At 55.5% G+C, this 18206-nt stretch overlaps 1 protein-coding gene across 7 annotated transcripts; it reads right to left on the bottom strand.

Annotated features, from left to right (window-relative positions):
• Positions 1-194: 194 nt before the first annotated feature.
• Positions 195-12900, bottom strand: LDB1 (LIM domain binding 1). 7 transcript variants are annotated; one of them, XM_040992245.1, is made up of 11 exons: positions 12407-12900; positions 4955-5057; positions 4806-4850; positions 4616-4691; positions 4410-4512; positions 4119-4291; positions 3447-3569; positions 3130-3213; positions 2914-3037; positions 2623-2771; positions 195-1936 (listed from the first exon to the last, which is right to left on the bottom strand). In XM_040992245.1, the coding sequence occupies exons 1-11, from the start codon at positions 12429-12431 to the stop codon at positions 1706-1708; spliced, it is 1236 nt and encodes a 411-aa protein (XP_040848179.1). In that variant the 5' UTR covers positions 12432-12900; the 3' UTR covers positions 195-1705. The 7 variants fall into 7 exon arrangements, with proteins under 7 accessions (XP_040848179.1, XP_040848181.1, XP_040848182.1 ...); XM_040992247.1 differs by having other exon boundaries at positions 2629-2771; positions 12407-12530; XM_040992248.1 differs by lacking the exon at positions 12407-12900 and adding an exon at positions 7465-7557.
• Between the last annotated feature and the right edge of the window lie 5306 nt (positions 12901-18206).

The following is an 18206-nucleotide window of genomic DNA, read 5'->3' as shown; positions in this document are numbered from 1 at the left end:
ACAGCTGGGACAAGACTCAGGGTGCAGGCAGGTGCCAATCAGAGTAACTCAGAAAAGCAAGTGGACACTTAGGCGAATGAGCAGGAACACATTCCTTCCCCTCATATAGGCTGGACTGGCTTCAGAACTCTGGGTGTAGGGGTGCATTGCCTGGACTACTGATTATTAGGTATCAATGACCAACCAGGACACTCTCAAACCAAAAAGTCTCTTTATTGATCAGTACCATACATGACTCAAATGGCCCAGAAAAAAAAAAAAAAGGCATTACAGTCGGGGTGGGCCATCTATCTTCCTCATCCATTCTCTCAGCTCCTGACACAACACTCTTCAGGAAGTGGAGGCCAGAGTGGAGGAGATGGCCAGCTCCATGGCAGAGAGGGGCAGAGAGGTGGGGTTGATACTTCCCAGGACTGGCTGTCAAAAGGCAGCAAGGTCAAAACCGGGTATGGCGGCTGGGGACCCTGTTCTCAGCCTCCCATGAAGCCTGATCCTCCAGGTCCAACCGTGACCCCACAGCAGAGGACCCTGGCTGCTGCCTTCTTCCTCCTCCCAAGGAGGAGGGGGAGGGGATGTTGGGAGATGAAGACCCCCACCTCCCAGAACAGAAGAGCAGGGTAAGCCTAAATGACACAGTTGACAGGTTGGGGAAAGAGGGTTCTGGAGAATAGTAGATGAGTCTCTCCCCAATTCCATGTCTGCACAACTGAGACAAAATCAAATACAGCGACAGACAAGGCTGCTTGCTCTCTTCTCTTCACATTCCCTAAGTGGGGAGTTTCGCCCCATCCCAGACAGCTGCTCCGGTGGAAGGATGTGAAGAATACACATCACAGGGGTGGGAGTTGGGCTGGGACAGAGGGGTCACGAGCATGAGGAGGCTAGGTCAGAGTCCTGGAGGCTGGGGAGACAACAGCAGAGCACTGTCCCCAAGGTGTGGCCACCCAAGCCCTCCCGTTGCCCCCTACACACCATCCCCAACTCCAGTCATTTCCAGAAAACAGGGACGAGAGATGGTGAGTGTCTCCTTGGTCTGAAGCTCTGAAACCGTGGAAAATGGGCTGTGCCCCTTCCCGCGCCCTCCCCCCCACCTGGGCCACAGGTCCCCCATCTGCTGGGAGAGTAGGGAGGTAGCTGGACTTTGAATAATAGAGGTAAGGGGCGGGGGATATGAATGACTTTGCTTTTTTAAACTTAACATTTTTAATAATATATTTTTTTAAAAACTTGGAGCTGAGATAAGTGGCAGGGGAAGGAGGAGCCCAGAGCTTTACCCCTCAATTACCAGCTGCCTAGGGTGGAGGGGCATTCATTCAAGCCCCAAGTGTAACTTCTTTTTTTAAGTCCCTAAGGGTTGTGAGTACAGACAACCCAAGGCTTGAAGAGGGTGGAGTCAGGCGAATAGGGGACCCGGAACCTGCGGTTAAGGTGGAGACAAATGCCCTGGGGTGGGGGGTGGTCAGGACATTTCTCAGAGGCCCAGGGCCCACAGAGGCAGCCACTTGAGTCTCCCCTACCCCCACCAGGCCTGGCCCAGGGCCACTGGGAGGGCCATATTGGCACCTGCCCCCAGCAAGTCCAGTTCCTCCCGAAAGTGGGTGGATTGGAGGATGTTCATGCTCAGTCTCTCATTCTGTCTTCTGCTCCCTGGGGCTGCGAGGGGTGGGGCAGGCAGGCAGAGCGCTGGGTGGCCACGGCAGGGCCCTTACTGGGAAGCCTGTGATGTAGGGTTCTCTGATTTGCTTTCTTGGCTGGACGGAGGCTTGCTGTTCCAGGGGCTGTTGGCGCCCAGCGCAGGGGAGTTGTTAAAGCTGTCCTCGTCGTCAATGCCGTTGGCCGCGTCAAACTGGGTGTTCTCCAGCCGGGTGATGAGCCTCTCGTCCTCGTCCCCGAACTCCCCGCCCATCAGGGTGGGCTCCCCCACCACCATCACATCCTGAGAGTGGCGGAGGTCCCCAAACATAATCGGGGCAGGGGCTCGCCCAACCCAGGGCGGCAGATACCCCTAGAACCCCATTGCTTACCCTGGAAGCTCAATTCCATCCAACCCCAGTCCACCCTACCCCAGCCCCAGCCCCGAGCTCCCATAACCCCACTGAGGGTCGCCAGGGTAGCAGAACCTTAAACCCATTTCTGTCAGATCCTGGAAGACGTCAGTCTGCTCACCAAGTTCCCCGTCTACCTCCCCACAATTTCAGGGGCCTCCTAAGCTTCTGTCCACATGCAGGATAGAGCAGATCACAGGCCTGAGAGAGGACTGTTTGCATGTGCTTGTATTCCAGACCTGCGAACACTAATATCTGTGTGTTCCTCTCAGCGTGCACCTATGTGCTTCTGACAGTCCTATGCCCTAAAAGCCGCCAATCCTGAGAATCCACAGGTTCTCGTGGCCGGCTCGATCCTCTATGTCCCCTACGTCCCCATGACTGAGTCTGTGTGGCCAAAAGCACGCATGTGCCAGCCAAGAACTCCCTCATCAGTGAACAAAGTCAGCCTGTGTCACAGAGTGCATGGGGCAAACTGCCAACTGCCTTTGCTTCAGTGTCTGCTAGGGACAAGGGCTGGGCGTCAGGGTAGGGTGGTGGGGCAGCCCCGAAGAGAGAAGAAAGCCGAGATGCTTACAGGTACCTGGCTGGAGAGGGCGAAGGTGCTGGCTGGGCTCTTCTTCTTGCTGTTGCTGTTGTTGGTGTTGCCACCCCCCGAACTCATGGTGCTGCCCCCAGACATCTTCCGTTTCCGCCGCTTGCTGGGCTGCTGCCGTGCAGGTTCCGCTGTTCCAAGGAAAAGAAACTCAGGTGGGAAATGGCCCTAGCTGCCCTATTCTCTAGCCTAACCCAGGCAGGAGCCAGCTTTGCAGACCAGAGACAAAGGTGGAGCAGCGTCAGACCCCAGTAAGATCAATAGAATACTCACCAGGGGGTGCTACCATGCGCTGCCACTTCTGGAAAAGGCAGGTCTTGAGGCAGTCTCTGGGGCTGAGGCTGTAGGTCTTGTGGCGAGACATGAGCTCTTGCATGGGCTCGAGGATCACACAGAGCTGGGGGCAAACCCAGGAGGTAGCTTATCAAGAGGGAGATGCGGAGTCAAGACCAGTGGAATGGAGCAGAAAGAGAGGGATCAGAGACTCACTCGGAGGTAGTTGAGAGTGGAGTTGGAGAGCCCACACCGTGTGATGTTTTTGGAAAGCTGATCCAACATCTGGGGGTCCTGGGCCTAGAGTACGAGGAAGACAGGACAGTGGCACCTGCTGCATTGCATCTGCTGGAGCCCTAGCATCCGAGTGCTGTGGTACTGGTTGGCTGGAGGGGGGCAGTTACAAAGCATGCTTTCCAGATGACAAAGCCTGAACCCTCGGTCTGAGGTCATGGTCAGGAAATAAGCTTTGCTCCACCCTTCCTGCTGCCTGCCTCTCTAGCCTGATGTCTTGGGTCCCATTCACAACTCACATGCATGGCAAGGATGCTGCGGGGGATGAGCTCTCGGTGCTGCCGGATGCTGAAGTGCCACGTCTTTATCCGCATCATGTCGTCAAACATGAACTCCAGGTACAACCGGCCCTCCACACACACCTGGGGGACAGGCTTGTCACAACCCTGTCCCCTCCCCAAACCTGACAACATGCCTGCTACAGTTTTCTCATGTGCTTCCACTGCATAACTTTAGGCCACTTGCTCATACATCTGGGTGCTTAACTGCCATGATAACCCTTATGTTACACCCTTGGGCCTTTTACACAGACACGCATGGACATTGTATACAATGGCATAGTTTGCAGAAAATGGGATCAATGGTTACATTTATTTTGTAGACCCTTCCCCTGCCCACACACACAGTAGAAAAAGCTCAATGCGCCAAGATACGCTCCCTGCCTAGCCAGTGACACACGCTCTATGACATGTTCTCCATGGGCAGGCTTCTGTTGACTGGCGACTGGTGTACATTGCCAGGGACCAGAAAACTGACCTGTGCAAACTCCATCGACGTTCACCAAGTGCTGCACTGTGCCTGCCTTCCCTTCTTAAGTGGCCACTTCCCACTCTGCTTCCCTGGGCACCCATTGTGAGAGAGGAAGTCACATCCCCGTGCCTTGATGTCCCACACGCAGCTGGGCTGCTGACCTGGGTGAACATGGGCTTGCCGTGCTGGGTCACCATGCTGCCCTGGTCACAGTCGAGGGACACGAAGTTGCTGTGGAATGCCTCCTTGGGATGCTTAAGCACATAGTAGAGCTCTGTGGCACCCCCCTCAAAGATGCTGCGGAAGTAGCGTGGGATCAGGGTCCGGCCAATAGCTGTAGAGATGGGACAAATTCTTCAGACCAGAGGAAGCTCAAGAGGCCAACCAGCTGTCTCCCCTGGCACCTCCAGCAGTTATCCATGCCCACAGCAGGGCCCCTGGAGGTCACTCACTGTATCTCTTTGGTCCATCCTCTAGGCAGAAAGTGATGGTCAGCATTGCATCATCCTCAAAGAACTCGGTTGTGAAAGCATCCCACCAGAGATTGTCACACTCCTAGGGAGTGCAGAGAGGGTTTGTGTGTCTGTATCACAAGGTTTGCCACATGACTTGCCTAAGATCTCTCACCCCTTCCCAGCTTTCTTCCCTTTGATCATACCTCTGTCCAGTTCTGAAGCCGTTTGTTAAGCTCAAATATTCTGTAGTCAGTTTGGTTGCCATATGGCGTATGCCTCCTGGGGAGGTGAAGGTGAAAAGTCAGGAGAAGCAAAATGTTCTTGTTGCTCCCCACACCTTGGCCCTCTCCTACATAATGGAAAGTACCCCGCTGTCCACTGGACTCTACTTACCCAATCCCAGGCTCCAGGTACGTAGGCGGGTACATGGGAGTTGGGCTGTGTAAGAGAAGAGGCTATGAGAATGGGGTAGAACATAGGAATTATTGGGAAGGGGGAGAGTTCCATTTGGAGAAGGATAAGGAAGCGGCCAAGAGACTCACCCCACATCCCGATCTAGCATGGTGCCGGGATGAAAGGGGGGGAAGGCGTTGCCGTTCGGGGGTTCCTTCGGCGAGTACAGCTTGAATGACTTGGAGGAACAACCTGGAAAGGAAGGCCAGTCCACTGAGCCTCTTGTGGGAGCCAAACCCCCGCTTCCCGCCCTGAAGCCTGATCAGCCACAAGCACAGGGATGGGTCTTACTGAGCCCTCTGCCTGGATTACAAAGCTCTACTGGGGAGAAGGAATACTTACTCTAGGAGGCACCTGTCTCCCTCTAATACTTTGGCTCCAATCTCATGTAATTAAGCTGGAGGTACTCAGCCCAAATCCCAGCCCATACTTAAAAATCCAACTTCATCTTATTGAGTCCTGGGTGACAGAAGAGGAACTGGAGCTGGGAAGAAATGTCAGGATCATAGGATGAACACCCACATGGGAGAAACTAAGTTGGACAGACACCCTTTTTATCTACAGAGCCGCAGTCAATCAGTAGCAGGGCTGGCTGAAATATACCCATTTTACAGGTTAAGAGGAAAGATGTGAGCTCCAATTCTCTGACTCTCCTATCCAGTACTAACACCTGACCCCTGCATTGCCTTCCATAGGCTAAGCTTGGGGGAGGACCCAGGGGGATTTGGTGTCTTTGCATCTCCTCCCCAGCCTCCAGGGTCTGCAGAGATAACCAGAAGGGGGTGCCTGCTGGGTGCCGCCCACCAGATAACCAGTTGGGTCTGCAGCCTTCCCCACTAACGGCCACTCTTATCAGCCCAGACCCCCTCACACCAGCCCCATCATGAGCAGGGTAGTTTCCAAACCAAAAACCCAAAGCCACACTCATTCTCTCCTAAGACTTGTGGAGGGGGAGGGACACACAAGGGTCCCTGCTATGTGTCAGTGCACCTGTAAGTGTCCCCTCTTGTACCTTATCAAGCCACCCAGTTCCCAACATACCATCTCCTGACTGAAAAAGTGTCCAATTCATTGCTGGTTAGGAGCAGCTCCCCTGCTGCCAAAATGAGAGGAAATCAAGGCACAACCCCACAGGTTCTAGTCGTGGTCTAAGGGGCTCCTCTACCCTCACACTTCCCCCCGAAATCTGACTGCATCTGGAAGGCAAGCAGAGGAGCTTCACTGGTAGGATCTGAGCCCCCTCCCAATGCAGATGCAAAACCTGTCTTGTTCGTTAGCGGAAGTAGACAAAGAAAGACCCTGTGCCAACATGTGTCATTGAACTCTCTCCCCAGGGCCCCCTCTTCACCCTATGGGCAAAAGCAGGGTCCCACAAGGACCCCCACCCCCCGAACTTGCACAGTCCCTGAGGGTGCCAAGAGTGACAGCTTATGTGTGCCCACACATGTGTGTGCCTCACCCCACCTAGCAGGCTTCCACCCTCATCTCGCCCCAACACGCCTACCAAGGGCTGCAACCCAGCAGCCCTGGGGCGGGATCAGGGAGTCGACAAAAGGCCCTTGCCCAGCGCAGGGGCCCTCACAGGCCATGTCCACAGGCTCCAAGCACAGCATACACTGCCTTCACATGCCAGCCTGGACTGAACCCGGGTTTAAGGAGACAGGGTTCCCATCCAGCTACCAAGCTTGCACCCACTCCACACACGGAGAGGTCATGGTCACTTAGGAAACCCGAGTTCACACAACCCACAGGAAGCTGGGCCTGGGCAAGTAACTAGGAGTCCGGATTCTCCCACCTGGCTTGCAAAGGCATAACCACTAACTACTGTGCCCTTCACGTCAAGTTCACCGAAGAAGACACGTGTCCACTCAAGAATGTGCAGAAAAACAAAGGAGGACACCTGGGTTCTTTCCTCCCCAACCCTGAAAAGTCTCACAGGCTATGTTTCTCCCACAGGAAGGGTCAGGCACTGTCTGGGGCTCAGTGTAATATTTCTGGGAGCTAACGCCCGAGGCTCTGGGGTCTCCATTTACACCTCCAGTGAGTGGACACAAACCAACTCAGCATCTCTCTAGAGCCATAGCAACTCCCAGCAGCCCCAGCACAAGAGCCTGGGAGAAGGGGAGGGACACCACCCAGGCCATCTGTCCCTGTTACTGCCAGTCCCCACAGGCAGGGGTAGAAGGAGCTAGGTGGGGGTGGGGATGGAGGGACTGTGTCTGCCACCCAGGAGTCACATGTACCCCCCACCCTAGCAATCTGGGAGCCTTAAGGAAGCTGGGATAGGACAAGAGGTGCCTAAACTAATAAAGTTTTCTCCAGACTGCAGCTGCATCCTGGGGCTGCTAGGGGAGTGTGTGTGTGTGTGTGGGGGGGGGGGGTCCTCTAGCTGGGCATTTCCATGGTAACCAGTCAGTCCTAAGAGCAAGCCCCCTTCCTTTAGGGGCTGCTGGTGGATGGGTCAGCAGGCCAGAGAGGCCCCTACCCATCTAGGCCTCTGAGCTGAGGCACCTCTCCCCCAGGGCAAGCACACCCGGCCTGGGCAGGACTGCGGGCCTTCCGCCCACCCCCAACAGGCTTGCAAGGAGCCCAGACTTACCTGGGAGAACTGAGGGGGCCAGGAGAGGTGCGGGGAGCAGCTGGGAGCCCACAGGCACCCTGGCAGGGGTGAGGGCTGAGGAGGGGCCAACTTCAGCCGCTCATATCCCGAATGGGACAGGCAGGCCCGGCTGGGAGCTCCACTCTACCGGCCGCACAAAGACTCGCACACAGGGGCCTCGGCCCGCCCCGCGGCGGCCACAGCCCCGGGGGAAAGTTACAATGGCCACTGGGCTGGGGGCCTGGGGCCAGGGGGCCGGCCTGGGGGGCGGGGGGCCGCGGGGAGTCCGGAGCCGCCTTTGTTTGCAAGGTTTCCCTCAACAATGGCTGCTCCGCTCTTTCCTCTCTCCTCCTCCTCCTCCTCGGCTCTCCCCGCCGCCGCCTCTCGCTGCCTCTGCCTCCGAGCAGCCCACCCGCCCTCCCCAGGCTACCGGGCCCTTCTGCTGGGGGTACCGAGAGAGGCAGGAGCCGGCACTCACACTCACTCACACACTCAGACACACTCGCAGCGCCCGCCGGCTGCCTGCCTTTCCTCCCTTTCTCTCCCTCCCTCCTCCTCCTCCCCGCTCGCTCTCTCCGAGCTCCTCTCCGAATGAGGCCCCAGGGCGGGCGGAGGGTGGAGCCGCCCCGCCAGCCCCGCCCCCTCCCTGCGAGGAAAGAGGAAGAGTGAGCGAGGGAGGGAGGGCGCGAGGGAGGGACTGCTGAGAAAAACAAAAGAGAGACAGAGACGGGGAGAGACAGGGGATGGATAGGTTGGGCCGGAAGAGACCTGGAAGGAGGGGTGGCCTGCGGGGGTTGAGGGGTAGCTAGGAGCGATGCGCAGCCTGTCCCTGGCGTGCTGGCCCGAGCTGAGCGCCAGAGCCCAGAGTCGCAGGCAGGCAGGCATGGGGTGGGAGGGGTGCGCTGGGCTCCCAGACTCCCAGTGTCTTCTATCTGCCTCCCAGATCTGCCCCGGTGTCGCCTCCCAGGAGAGTACAAAGCTGGCCTGTGCGGCCACCCGTGGGCTCTACTGCTGAGCTCCCCCAAGCAGCTGGGGGGAGTCCCTGGGGTTATTTTTGGCAGAGACATTCTGAAGGGAGCCTGTAAACACGAGTGAGAGGGAGGGGGCACCCTGCCCCAGTGCAGCCAGGTTCCAGGCCCCAACCTTCACGGGAAAGCCCCCTCGCCATCACCATCACCATCACCACCACTGAAGCCACGTGGTGTCCTCAGAGCAGAGGAGGGCAAACTTACCCCTCCAGGGATCCCTGGGAAGGATCCTTAAAAACGGCTGAGGAGAAAGGATGGCCAGGGTCAATGGGCGTAGGGCCTGTTCTCCAACCTGGTGAGGTTAGGCATCCCAAGGCGATGAGTCTTTCTCAGTCTTGAGAAGTAGTCCAAAATGACCACTGGCTGGCAGACTGGACAGGAAGCCCAAACGCACAAGGGGTGCGAGACCCTCCTACTTCCTACTTGTTTCCAACTTTAGCATCTACTCTTCTATGGCCCCATCTCACACAAACCCAAAAGACAGTATCTCTAAACACACTCTAGTTGTACAGTTGTGTCACACCTGGCTCCAGGAGGATATCCTCCACATGTGAACGCATCTCACTTTGACATCAGTCAGGACCTGATAAACACTTCAACCTGAGGGACATGGACACACACACAGTCAGACCCTGACTTCCATATACACTGGGACCCGTGACACAATGGATCCTGACCCCCAATACACACACACACCCCTTTCTCCCTCTCTCCCTCCCTCCTATTTCCCGCTCACTCTCCAAAGGAGGAGTCCTTCCTGAAACCTTCACACTATGCCGGACCACAGCCCTGCCACACTGAAAACTTAAGGGAAAGACCTGGGAAATCGTATCCTGCCACCAAGGCTATGCAATGTACAGCCCAACTGGGATAGTTCCGTTGATTGTCTTTTTGCTTCTAAACTTCCCAAACTTCATTTGCAAACAGGGCTTGGCCCCTGGCCAGGCTGGGAATTTTGAGCTTCACTAGATTCCCTGGGGCACTGCAGCCATTCCTTGCAGCAGCCCCTTCCTCCAGGCCTCAAATGACAGTCCACCCAGTGAAGTGGGGTGGGGGATGTGCTCTGGCTTCTGCCCCGTGTCAGGAGCTCAGAACCCCCACCCAGCCTGCCTCCTCACACAAGGGCCCTCCTGTCTCACTGTGGGGAAGACAGGCCCCTAAATGCCAAGATGTCTCAAGACTCTGGCGAAGCACCCAAGTTCCTAGTTCCCTCCTCTAGCAAGTCTGCGCCTGCTCTGATGTAGTGTTCCCCTCCCCCCCACCCCTTGCACAGGGCAGAGGAGGTCCGGTGAGAGCAGGTCTGAGTTAGGAGGATCTAAAATTGGTGGTGGCAGGGAGTAGCCAAGAATGACAAAGGTGAGAAGGCAGAGAACAGAGTACTCTTCTGGGAGGTGGGGACTCCTGCAGCACGGCCCATGGGATGAGGTACCACCATTGCCCCCTGCCCGGGCCCCTGACCCAGGCCTCCAGTGTGCCTGCCCCCCTTCCTTTGTCTGTGCCCGGCCTCCCGTTGGCCTGGCGCTCTGCCATCCTCCTCTCCTGGCTCCCAGCCGCCACCACTGCTGCCTCCTCCCCTCCCCCTACTCCTCCCTGCCTTAACCCTTCAAGCCACATGCTGCCCCAGGCGGCAGCCCTCTCAGCATCTTGCCCAGGGTGATGCCCCTTAGTAGTCGGTTCTTGCTGCTTCTGGCCATTTCAGCCCTAGAAGTCCCTTGCCACCCCAGGAGCACCTTGGAAGCTGGGGGTGTGTGGGTGTGTGTGGGGGGGCTATCTCGTAGCATTTTTCTGGTGTGCATGTGTGTGGGTCTGCCTGAGCTCTGGCTTCCCTCAGTCACATGTGTGGGGCATGTGCTGTCTCTGTCGGGCTGGGGGAGGAGGAGGAGCCGGGAGACAGCAGAGCACAAAGGAGAGACTCAGGAAAGCAGGCGGGCAGGCGGGCGGGCAGGCGGCAGGCGACCTGCCAGGGCACCTCTGCCCTCACCCCAGGGCGCCTCAGTGTGGGGGAAGTCTTTGGGCCTGAACTGCTAATGCAGCCCCATGCCTCTGCATTAGCTCCTACCCACACAAGTCAGACCAGTCCCCTCTCTCACCTCAACTCCTACCACTCCCCACCTCCAGGCTTTCTTCAGGTTCCCCCCAACCCAATGGGGTTCTCCTTGAAGTCTAACCTCCGTCCATCCTCTTGGCTATTAATCCATCATCACGAGAAACAGCCACCCCCGCCCCTCCAGCTCAGTCAGACTCCCAAGACACAAAAGGAACATTGCTTTTGGGGACCTGGCTGAAAACTTGTGCCCCTCCCCCCAACCAAGGCACACCCCTGGGCTGGTGGGGTCCTCTTCCTGTCCTCTTGCTGCTCCGAGAACATTCACTCTCTGCGTCCTCCCACTGGGCCCAGCTCTCTGTCTCAACTTCAGGACTAGCCTTCCTATTGACCCTCCAGCCCCTCCATACACACCCCTTGCCCCCACTGTTTACAGAAACTAAGAAGCAGCATTTACGACTGGGTCATCCAGGGTGTTCAGAGCCTTGGTTTTGGTGTTTGCCCAAGTGTGGAGAGGGAGGGTCAGGATCGAGGGCTGGCCTCAGAGTCATCTATGGACCCTGGACAGGGTACCCAGCATGGGTGACAGCAAGGAGAAAACACTCAAGCTGGCATGAGGAAGGATGGCGGGGCCAGGCAGGATTCCGGCTTGGCAAGTTCTTCCCTCTGCTGCTCTCTCCCACTCTCTACAGCAGGAGCCAGTTGTTTCCACAGCTGGGATGTTCCAGGATCCCTGTGCTCTCCTAGCCCTCCCTCTGGGCCCCGGCCCCTTAAATGTCAGCCACAGCAGGCGTCTGGTGTGTGCCCTGCCCTGCCCAGCCAGCCTGGTCTGGGTCATATGATTTTTCAAGGAAGCTTCCACACTGGCAACCTCCCCTGGGGATGTGTGGATCTGTTTGTGTGTGTTTGGGGGTGGGTCCAGTGGAGTAGAGCATACGGCTGGATGCAGTGGTACTGACTCCCCGGAGAAAGCTGACTCCAGTCTGGGACAGAGGACCAACCCAAATCGCCAGAGGGCTTGGCATGGCAATGGAGAATGTGCTGGAGCCCTCAGTAGAATACCCCATGCAGTTACACAGCTCCCCTCTTTGCTCCCAGCAGTGAGGTAGAGCCTTTTGCCTCAGTTCAGCCCCAGGCTGTCCTTAGTAAGAACCAGGCTGTTTTGGGGAGGTGAGAATATTAACTCTGCAAGTTCTTACTTTAGGGATCAAGCGCTGCTCTCCCCAACTTAACTCTCCACAGAGGGCTCTATTTCCTAGTTTGCCTGGGACTGTCACATTCCCTCCTCCCACTAAGGCACAGATGCATACCCAAGGGCCCAATTATTCAGCACCCCTAGGAGTATCTCCTACCCCCTCAGGAGGGCCAACCCTTCCAGGCAACGGGCAGGAAAAGTTGAAGGGGGGCAAGATGGGCCAATCCCTATCTCTCCCCCCACAAACAGAACCTTGGAAAAAGCCTGAAGGGGGTATCACAGAATATGTGAGAAGCAATAGGCCGCAGGGAAGGGGGGGGGACCCAAGCCAGCCAATCACAACTCTATGATGACCTGGGGGGGGTCAAAAGTCCAGAGTCACTTGTGATTGGCTAACACCTTGGAATTCTGGGAATTTCAGTCCCCCCAACCCCTCCCCAATTAGCCTACTCCCCCCCAAAAAATACACCAAAGCTGCCCTCTGCACCCCCTCTCAATGCTTCTGGGCTGGTGCGCATTTATAGTTGGAGAAAACCTTCCCTGCGGAGGCCATATAACCCTGACCTCCCCCCCTCCGAGGGATGACCCCCACACAAGTTCTCGCCAAACAAGGGGTGTGGGGGTCACGGGGAAGGGTAGGAAGGGAGGGGCCGGGCGACCGAGCGCCCCACTCACCAGGACAGGCACAGCCCACTGACATCTTCACATCGCCCGCCGCTGGGGGCCCAGCCGAGTCACGGTGCCCGCCCCTCGCGGGGACAGGCCGGGCATGAGCCGCCGCCGCCGCCCGCGGCCCCCGTTGCCCTCGCCGCCGGCCCGGCCAGGCCTCTGCCCGGTGCGGGCGGCCCCTGGCTGCAGCGAGGGGCCTGTCAGGCGCCGAGCAGACAGGAAGGAAGCCAGGCAGGAAGGCGAGCTGCCGCTGCGTGTGTGCGCGCGGGCGTGCGTCCCCGGAGTGTGTGTCCGTGTGTGCGCGTGTGCGTGTGCGTGTCTGTGCGCTCCCGCCGCCCTCGCCGCCGCCCTCCCCGTCGCCGCCGCTCCCCCGCCCGCGCCCGCGCGCTCCCGCTCGTCTCTCGCAGGCGCCAGCTCTCCAGCCGCTCCGGCGGGCTGGGCCTGGCTTTATTAATATGCTAATTGTACTGCTAGTGGGAGGGGAGAGCTGTGTCAAAGTGACCCGAGCGGGCGCGCAGTGAGCGGCGATGTGCGTGCGCCGCGCGACGGGCGGGCGGCGAGGGGCCCGGAGCGTTCAGGGAACGGCAGGCGGGTGACGCAGCTCTAAAAAAAAAAAAAAAAAAAAAAAGGAGACGGAGGCAGAGACCCCAGAAACGGAGGACAGTGGGGTGGGCGTGGGGGATGGGAGGCGAAGCCTCACACTCGGTGTCCGTCCCCTGGGTGCCGCTGGGTTGGGAGCAGAGCTGAGCCGGCGCGGGAGCCTGGGCTGGGGAGGCGGAGCTTGGGTGGGCAGTGAGGTGTAGCTCTCTCCACCCCAGGCCGCGCGCGTTCCGGGAGGGAAAAGAGACCGCTGATTCCTTTGCTCTCGCTCTCTGCATAGATCCCTGTGCCTCATGGTAGAGACCCCTTTTTAGGAGCCCCTATCCCAAGGTGGGCGGGGAGACAAACATTATACTAATTCCTGCAGCAGTCCCGCAACTCATCTCTCCCCCGCCCCATTAACCGCTCCTCCCTTGCCCGCCAAACCAGTTGGGACTAGTACTAAAAGGGTTAATTAAATGGGGTCCCCGCCCTCCTCTGCTCTAGGGCTCGGGATTCGCGTTTTGCTGGGGGGGGGGGCGGAGGGGCTGCGGAATGACCACCTGGTTGGACTGGGGAGGGGGAAGAGCAGCGGTCCTTCCCCTTCGCAGGCTCTGACGCACCCGACAAGACGCTCTCCTCCCTTCCTCCCCATCCTCCCTCCAGCCTCGGCGCCTTCCACACCCCACCCCATCCCCGCCCCCCTGCCTGGAAGCTGTTCTTTTGAGGGCTTTGGATTCGGAACTGGAAGCAGACCTCTCGGTCTCAACCCTAGGGGTAGAGACCAAGGGGTGTGTGTTGGGGGCGGGGGAAGGCGGGAAGAAGAGGAGCCGGGGTGACCAGTGTTAAGAAACCGGTGGCTTCCTCAGGGAGCAGCCTCCCAACCTTCAGGCACTCCTCAAGGACTCCCCCACCCAGCCTACGAGGGGAGGGGCACCATCGCCATCCATTCTCCCAAAGCCCAGCCTTGGCTGCCTCATAAACAGGAAATACCTATTAGCCCGGAAGGAGGGAGGAGTGAGAATCGGCCTTGTGGACGGAGGTCCTGGGGGTCCCCAGCGGCTGACTTGACCTTTAAACCTCAGGGCAGGCTCCAGGACTAGTGCGACTCCTCTAGGGCATCTCCCCTTTGTTACAGGGTAGGGGTGCTGGTGGAGAGGACCCCTTGGTTTCCTAGCTCTAGCCCAGCATCTGCATTGCTGGCTGACTGGTTGGGGGAAGGTTGCAGAGGTGAAGTCTTTAAGCCTTTGAGACTCCTTTCTGATCTTCAGTTTTTGCTGAAGGAACAAGAGTTCATGGACAGATGCAGCCTGGGGAAAGAGAGGGTCCACCGCGGAATAGGGGCCCCTTTCTCCTTCCTGTGGATTCCTCTACCCCCAATATCACCACCAGGATACAGAGGAACTTGACAACTGTCCACGCATACGATTTTGTCAGGGCAGCATCCTCTGCCTGAGTCTACCTCCTCCCTGTCTTCTCCCAGACCGAGGGATTAGAGAGGACTGAAAGCTAGGGTTGAATTCCAGCTCCACCTGTCCCTGGCTCTCCACTGAATGATCTGGGACAGCTAGTTGCCCACCCGAGCTCTAGCTGTATCCTTTGTAACGGGTACCTAGACGCTGGTGAAAATCAAACTGGACATCTCCTATGTACTCGGGCACTAAACCCCGCACTAGCTGCGCCGGCAGTCCTCAGAAAGATTTAGCTCCTGTCTGCTTTTTCTGACATTATTGGCTGTTCTTAGAATGACAGGAAGGGCCATACTGGCTGATGATTTGAGATGGTATGGAGGAGGGGGGAATGCCTGCTTTCAGCCCCTTCTCTGCTGCCCTTCCTCCATTCCTGAGACAAGTTACCCCTGAGGCCACCCATACCAAGTAACTAGCTTGACGGGATTCCATGGTGATGGACATCACCCTGGTGGACAGCTGAGCTGATAACCTCTCCTATGAAGATCATTGCTACCTCTGAAGCTAGGTTCCTTTTTCCAAGATGCCCCAGGTGGAAGGGAGGCAGGAGGAAAAAAAACACTGCATGTGTGAAGTGGGCTATAGTGGACACTGTGCCAGCTGGTCTGCACCCAGGCTGTCATTTGCTGCTCCTGAGGAGGCTGGGACGAAGGTAGCGTTCTCTTTATCAGTCAAGAAAATGGAGGTTCATGAAGGTAGGTGAATTGGAACTTACCAGCAAAACACTCTTTTCTCACCACCTGTTAACAAGTTAACACTTTAACTCCTCTGTGCTAGCTGCATCTCCTCTGGGACGATTACCCCTCTCACATCTGCTCCCACCCCAGCTACTAACCCAGTTTCTTTCCAGGAAATACCACCTCAGTACTGTGGATTTTGACTCCTAGAGGAATTGGGCTTGGGAAGTTAGGTAATTTGCCCTAGGTTACATAGTTAACAAGCACTTGACCCACTTCTCTAACTCCCTGCCTTATTTCTAGTGTGGATCAGACCTGGGGAAGGAGAGGAGAAGATCTTTAGAGCAGCTCTGGGAATTGGGTGCAAACAAAAATGGGAAGAAAAGTTCCAGATGCATGGAGGATTGATGTGTGGTACAGAGTTGGTAGAGCCCACCCGGGCCATCCTGAACTAAATCAAAATGTCTTGGAGGACACTGACAGGCTTAGCTGATTTGAAGAAAGGAATAGAAACATCCAGTATTTTATTTATCAAGTGAAATTTGCATGAGAAAATTAAATACTTTTAAAAGGTAGAGTTATAGGAGAAAGAGGAGGCAAGAAAGTAAAAGAAATCTTCTATCTGCTGATTTGTTCCCCAAATGGTTACAGTGAGCTCAGGCTCAGCCAGGCTGAAATCAGGATCCTGGAGCTTGATCAAGGTCTCTCATGAAAGTGGCAGGGACCGGGCCCAGCGTGATAGCATAATGGCTAAAGTCCTCACCTTGCATGTGCCGTGATCCCATTTGGGCATTGCTTCTAATCCCAGCAGCTCCACTTCCCATCCAGCTCCCTGCTTGTGACCTGGGAAAGCAGTGGAGGACTACTCAAAGCCTTGGGACCCTGCACCCACATCAGAGACATGGAGGAGGTTCTTGGCTCCTGGCTTCGCATCAGCCATTGCGGTCACCTGGGGAGTTAATCATTGGATAAAAGATCTTCCTCTCTTTTTTTCCTCCTCTCTGTATATCTGACTTTCCAATAAAAATAAATCTCTAAAAAGTAAATCAATCTTAAAAAAAAAAAAAAAAAAAAGAAAGTAAGTGGCAGAGACCAAGAACTTGAGCCATCTTCCTCTGCTTTCCCAGGTGCATTAGAGATGCTGGTGTGGGGTAGCAGCTCAACCCAGTGTACCACAGTGCAGACCCTGAAAATTAAACATTTCAAAGTGATTAATGCAGGGGAGGATACAGTGGCTCAGCAGGCTATTCTAACGTGTGGCACTGGCATCCACAATGGCACCAGTTTATATCCCAGCTGTTCCATTTCCCATCCAGCTACATGATTATGGCCTGGGAAATCAGCAAAGGATGGCCAAGGCCTTGGGACCTGCATCTCTGTGGGAGACAAAAGGCGGTTCCTGGACTTGGATCATTTCAGCGCCAGCTGTAGTGGCCATTTAGGGAATGAATTAGCAGATGGAAGATCTTTCTGTTTGTCTCTTTTCTGTAAATCTGCTTTTTGGGTCTGGTGTGATGGCTCAGTGGCTCAAATTTCACCTTGTAAGCTCTGGGATCCTATATGATTGCCGATTGGTGTCCTAGATGCTTCACTTCCCATCCAGCTTCCTGCTTGTGGCCTGGGAAAGCAGTCGAGGACTGCCCAAAGCCTTGGAACACTACACCAGCATGGGAGACCCAAAAGAAGCTCCTGGCTCCTGGCTTTGGATAGGCTCAGCTCCAGCCGTTGCACGCACTTGGGGAGTGAACCATTGGACAGAAGATCTTCCTCTCTGTCTCTCCTCCTTTCTGTATATCTGCCTTTCCAATAAAAAATAAATAAATCTTAAAAAGAAAAAAAAAAAAAGATGATCTTGGCTTCTAATTGGCTCAGCTCCAGCTGTTACAATCACTTGGGGAGTGAACCAATTGACTGAAGATCTTTCTCCGTCTCTCCTTCAGTCTGTAAATCTGCCTAATTTACAATAAAAATAAATCTCTTTTTTTAAAGATTTATTTATTTTTATTACACTCTGGCGTGTTCAAGGCAAGGACTTTAGCTGTTAGGCCACGGCGCCGGGCCCTAAAAATAAATCTTAAACAAACAAACAAACGAAACAAAGATCTTCTGTCTTCTGGTTCACTCTCCAAATGGCCACAATGGACAGAACTGAGCCAATCTGAATTCAGGAGCCAAGAGCTTCTTCCAGGTCTCCCAAGTGGCCATCCTTGACTGGTTTCCCTGGCTATACGCAGGGAGCTAGATGGGAAGTGGAGCAGCTGGGACATGAACCAGCACACATGGGGGATCCTGGAATGTACAAGGTGAGGATTTAGTTACTGAGCCAAAAATAAATAAATCTTTCTAATTTTCTGTCTCTCCTCTCTGTAAATCTCTTTCCAATAAAGATAAATAAATCTTTTTTAAAAATTATGTATTTTGGGCCCAGCGCTATGGCCTGGCAGTTAAGGGCCTCACCTTGAACGCGCCACAATCAAATATGGGTACCAGTTCTAATTCCGGCAGCTCCACTTCCCATCCAGCTCAATGCTTGTGGTCTGGAAAAGCAGTGGAGTATGGCCCAAAGCTTTGGGACCCTGCACCCGCATGGGAGACCCAGAAGAGGCTCCTGGCTTCGGATCGGCATAGTATCAGCCCGTTGCGCTCACTTGGGGAGTGAATCATTGGACAGAAGATCTTCCTCTCTGTCTCTCCTCTCTGTATATCCGCCTTCCCAATAAAAAAATAATAAAAATAAATTTAAAAAAATTATTTATTTTTATTGTAAAGGTAGATTTACAGAGAGGAGAAATAAAATGTTCCTTCTTCTGGTCTCCAAGTAGCTGCGACAGCAGGAGCAGAGCCAATCTGAAGCCAGGAGCCCTCTGAGGATTCTGGAGTTTGTTTTGGGTTTCCCATGCTGATATAGGGTCCCAAGACCTTGGGCTATTCCCTCCACTGCCCTCCCAGTGCACAAACAGGCAACTGGATGGGAAGTGAAGCAGATGGAACATGAACTGGCACCCATATGGTATCCTGGGGCATGCAATGAGAGAATTTAGCGACTAGGTTATTGTACCAGGCCCACACGAATATTTTTAA

This window comes from Ochotona curzoniae, unplaced genomic scaffold (genome assembly GCF_017591425.1).
Source record: "Ochotona curzoniae isolate NIBS_2020 unplaced genomic scaffold, NIBS_Ocur_1.0 contig_66, whole genome shotgun sequence".
NCBI classification, from domain to species: Eukaryota; Metazoa; Chordata; class Mammalia; order Lagomorpha; family Ochotonidae; genus Ochotona; species Ochotona curzoniae.
The sequence above is the reverse complement of the archived record's forward strand: the minus strand, read 5'-3'. Positions and strand labels throughout refer to the sequence as shown.

Bases quoted from the DNA above. Each gene is read 5' to 3' on its own strand.
- LDB1 (XM_040992242.1), bottom strand. From the start codon at position 5,937: ATGAATTGGACACTTTTTCAGTCAGGAGATG. The intron at 4,692-4,805 runs GTAAGTAGAGTC...TCACCTCCCCAG, and splicing joins TACCTGGAGCCTGGGATTGG to GAGGCATACGCCATATGGCA. The intron at 4,513-4,615 runs GTATGATCAAAG...TGCACTCCCTAG, and splicing joins GGCTTCAGAACTGGACAGAG to GAGTGTGACAATCTCTGGTG.